General features: G+C 41.8%; 1 protein-coding gene across 1 annotated transcript in view; it reads right to left on the bottom strand.

The window, feature by feature from the left end:
- LOC104157911 (tubulin alpha-4 chain) overlaps positions 1-2,264 on the bottom strand; it is a 6,896-nt gene extending 4,632 nt beyond the window's left edge. The window contains exon 1 of the mRNA XM_009695453.1: positions 2,212-2,264. Within this exon, the coding sequence (XP_009693755.1) occupies positions 2,212-2,214 (3 nt within the window). The 5' untranslated portion in view covers positions 2,215-2,264. The remainder of the gene's footprint in view (positions 1-2,211) is intronic.
- Positions 2,265-4,633: the final 2,369 nt, after the last annotated feature.

Raw genomic sequence — 4,633 nt, 5'->3', positions numbered from 1 at the left:
AAAGAGAATGCAGATGCCTAAATATGAAGCAGGCCATGCAAACTGGCTTCAAGGCCAGAGGATGGTCCTCGCTCATTTTTATTTTGTAATATCGCATTTAGAGATATCCAATAACTAAATGTCAGATTTGGCCAGTTAACTTTTTTTTAAAAAAAATTCTGTAACTGCTTACCCTGCAAAACCATCCTGTGACCTGAGAGTGAAATGCATGTTCCCCAAAAACTAAATCCTCAGGCAGAATGTGTGACCAGCAGCATTGCTGGAGCAGTGTTTTCTTCACAAATTGACATATATTTTAGTTTTAGACACATAACTAAAGATATTTTTTCAGAAGCAAGTGGAATTTCAGAAGTCACCAATGCCCCAGTTAGTCATCCTCAGAAGTTCAAATGAATCTGAAAAGTCAATTTAAATATTTCATTCGATGAAATATATTATTTCTATTTAGTACTCATTTGTAAGCTGCTAACTCTGCAAAACATATGCAGCAGTGTGTGTAACATGCTGTCAAGTGTACTTGCACAACCCTGTTTTTCTCAGCTGAGTTATTTGACTGATGATGAGGCTTCATAGGTTGGTATGTTGCAGGGGAGTTGCAATCTGGAGGATTATTCATGAGACACTGAAGGCATATTTGGGCTTAGAGAACTCAGTTAATGCTGATTTCGCACAGGACAGCCTCCTGCTTTTCTTTTAAATCCCAATGTGAATCTGTGAAGCTGGCAGCAAGTGGAATAAAAGTTTTTTCCTTTTAAACATGGCAATGAGGCCAGGTGACTTTTAAAGAATATCTTATAGAGCAAAACTGCAAGTCAAGCAATACTTTGAACCTAAACAGCTGCTTTGCTCAGTTCCTCAGATCAGTAGAGGAATTGGTCTGTTTATTCATAGATGGAACAAGTGAATGTTGCCTTAGAAAATTAATATTGTAAAGCTCGGTTCCTTTCCTTTTAGACTGAGCTTTCAGCTGTGCTGGTTTGAAGCAGTAGCTTAACCCTGCCTTTTGAGCCGGTCTTCTTGCTATGCTCCTGCCTTCAACTCCCATTTTCTCCTACTCCAGCAATAATTTGGAAATATTCTGACAATGAGAGAAGATAGAAACAAAGAGGTTTCTAGGTTTCTAATTTTGTGTAGTAAACAGCTTTAAAATAGATATCAGACTTTTATTAGGGAAAAAAGTGGGCCTTCTTCGGAGTCACAGGCAGAGTAAGCTGATCTCTACATGATACTTAAATTTGGAGCCTGCTCCAAACTCATGTTTCACACCCCATCACTAATGTACCACGACCTGTCTTACAAATTGTGGACCTGACTTTTTATCTACCAAGAGACAGTAGAAAGGGCCAGGTCCTTTGTGAAACTAAATCTGTGACAGCTTTGACTCTATTAAAAAAAAAAAAAAACAACCAGATTACTACCTGGCTTAAGTATTTACTGTACAAAGGTAGACTTTAGTCTTCCAGCTATTCCCAAAACATACTCACTACCCCAGGTCTGCCTTAAGACATGGGGAGCCTGTGGGAGTGTATGTCTTGCCTGCAAAATGAGTGTTCTCATTTTGGACCTGCAGCTGTACTGGCAGAAAATTACATAGTTCTCTGCACCAAAATAAGATTCAGTGTTAGATGTAAATTGGGGTGCAAGGTGAAATGGATTTTTCACATTCTAAGAGGTTTTGAGACATTTCTACAAATTTATAATAAACCCCCAAATCTTAAAAATGAAGGGCCTTTTTTACTTTACTTAAATGCATGCACATATAAAAACATTTCATGCACTCCAAAACCACACATGTATACACTGTACAGCTATGAACAGTACAGCTAGCGCAGCTAAATTAATTTCAAACAGACACAAAGGTAAGTAACTTTTTTGGTTTATTTATAAAAAAATTATTATCTCATATGAAAATGAACCTGCATTGAGAAAATATAGTCACAACAGAAAGTACTAAAAATCTAAGACTCCAGATCTGATTTATCTTATAATTCCACTATTTAGAGACTCTCTGAAGAAAACTGTGGTTCACCATGCCTTACAACTCCAGTGAGATTTTCTGACACTCCTTTCCCATCCTCTTATGCGGTAATCGGTGCGTGAGATCAGGGTTTTGTGACACAAACCGCTGATAATGGCAGCAGACCCTCCTGCCTTCCCTCGCCCACGGTCCTCCCAGTCCCCGTGTGCCTGGTGTTCCCACGTCCCCCTTACCATGGTGTCTCCAGTGGTGTTTCCCTCCCTTTCGGATAAGTGGTGGTGGGTCTTTACAGGAGCCTGGCTGGGGGCTGCTGGGCGGGAGGCAGTCTGGGCCCAGCACCCAGCACCTGCTGCTGCGCCTCAGTGTCACAGTGCGGTGGGGAATAGGTCACAGCCGCCGTAGTTCTGCCCGCTGCATCACTGCCTCCTGCCCTCCCGGCCACCCCGCCTATGCAAATTCATCCAGACAGGCAGGGCTCAGATATACCCCAGATTTCAAATTTAGTCCCGCCTGGTTTGACATGCTTATTAAATCTGAGCGTGGCCATGTAACACGCTGCACGCTTTACTTTCTAACACCTGACTATTGTACATATATATCACCTACAAGACACATACCATCCTGGTTCCCTGTTCTGCCAGCATGTACATGTGTAGACGAAAATCACTCCTAAATTCCAATACAGAAGTCCAAGAAGGCATAAGAGAGCAGATGAATGGAAAAGAGAAGGATAGAAGAAAAAAAAACAAAAATAGAGAACTGGGGAGTAAATATAATCACCATTCTGAAGTGTGCTCTACCAGTGCTCGTAAATGCTGGCCTGACTTCTTTCTGTCCTTACTCCAGCTGCCTCTTTATTAACGTTTCAATTTACTTCTATTCCTTCTCTTTCTGTGTACAGTCATATGGGCTGTCAGCAGTATGGGACAGCATTCAGTACAGACTCTGACTCGTTTGTCAAAACACAGAAAGAAATTTGATTCTTGTTGTAGTGCTTATTGCAAGACATAGCTGGAGGCATCACACCAATGTTCTCACACTAAGTTAGGGCAGTTGCTTCCACCATTTTATTGTTTGTTCCTTCTGCATTAGCTCAGCATTGTAAAGCAGCATCTTCTTTCAGTGGAGAAATCCTCGTGTTTGCAACTCCTAGGTAACAAAGAGGAAGGCACATTTAATTGCTTGAATCTGAATATTATGTATCCCCTGACTTTATAAACATACTGTTTATTATGATGTTTAATCAGCAGAAATTTAAATACACAATTCCTAAAATTTAAGTTACTCTACTTTGACATGATGATATTAATAGATTGTTCTGCAACTGTCGGCAACCAGCATCTACGCATCTTCTCTAACTAATGCCTACATTTCAACAGTGTGAAGTAGTTCATTCTTTTGTTGATACAGTCTTCATTTTCCCTATCTTTACATAAACCTGCAAATCACTGCTCTTTGATTTTGGCTGGGAAAAGTTACAGAGATTTCTGGAGGCACAAATATTTTTTACAGAGGAAGAATTCCCATGGTAATTTCTATCTGCTGCTTTGTTTAAGCTGAGTCCCACACTTCTCCAGAAAACCATCATATCATTGCTTTGAGAGTAAGGAATATGTTGTTCTAGTGGCATTCTTCCAATGGAACTGGTAATGCTCCGGCCAAGCTCCAGAACTGCGGACAATCTGAAATGTTAATGCTCATAGCTCTACCAGATGTGGAGCTCTGTGCAGAGAATCACCTGAGGAAAAAGTCTCACAGCAAATACACAGCAGTCCATCACCCAAATCCTCTTAGGCACTCTTTGAGTCAACATGTCAGACCTAGCAGCTACAAAATGTAAAAGAGGCCTGTGAATTACTAAATTATTTGCAACTTAATCCATTGCTGCATTTTCTCTGCTCTTCCATTGCCTGCCTCCTCTCTTCTGAAATAGCCAGTGAGAGCACCTTCGAGAGTCAGTGTTAATCATCCTCCCTCCACCCCACTCAAACTCAACTGTCCCAGGACCCATAGACTCACCAATGTTGAGTTGCCACGCCGAACAGAGTCTCACCAGTCAAAAACTTTCAGGGATCATGGAGTGACTGAGTCTTGACCGATGTCCCTGGCCGGTGGGAGTAGAATGGATATGTCCCTTCTCTCTAGAGTCAATTGAGCTTGAAGAGCCTGAGGATGACCCAGGTTACTATTTTTCCCTTTCTCACGCATGTGTAGCTAAGAAAAAGGCCTTTGCAAATCTGCTTTAGACCAAAGACAGTGCTTGACCTGCTCTGTCTTGAGCTAGCCTATGAACTCAAGTGGTGGAAATATGTGCTGGTCTGGGGTAAGGCCAGACACAGACAGAAGAACTCTGAGGAAGACTTGGGCATACTGTTTTTCATGAGGTTTCCTTATGTTGTTCTTTCCACTTGCGTTGTGGAGTGTTTGGGCAGAAAACCCTCAACCTAGATTTAGAGGGTAACCTGAAAGTACAGTGTGAGGCTGTGCTCCCAGGTACCAGTGAGGTTTGTTGATTCCAGAGTCGGCCTCTAGGCTCTACTCTGAGAGACATGAGGTAGATATGGCCTACACCTGGATTCTTGGAAAGAAAGTCACCTTGCTGGCATTCAACCTGTGTGGGCAAATCATGAGCTTGTAGGGGCACCTCTCTGTCCT

The sequence above is a fragment of the Cariama cristata genome, unplaced genomic scaffold (genome assembly GCF_000690535.1).
Source record: "Cariama cristata isolate BGI_N322 unplaced genomic scaffold, ASM69053v1 scaffold44992, whole genome shotgun sequence".
NCBI lineage: Eukaryota > Metazoa > Chordata > Aves > Cariamiformes > Cariamidae > Cariama > Cariama cristata.
Note: the sequence above shows the minus strand (reverse complement) of the source record. Positions and strands in the feature narration are given on the sequence as shown.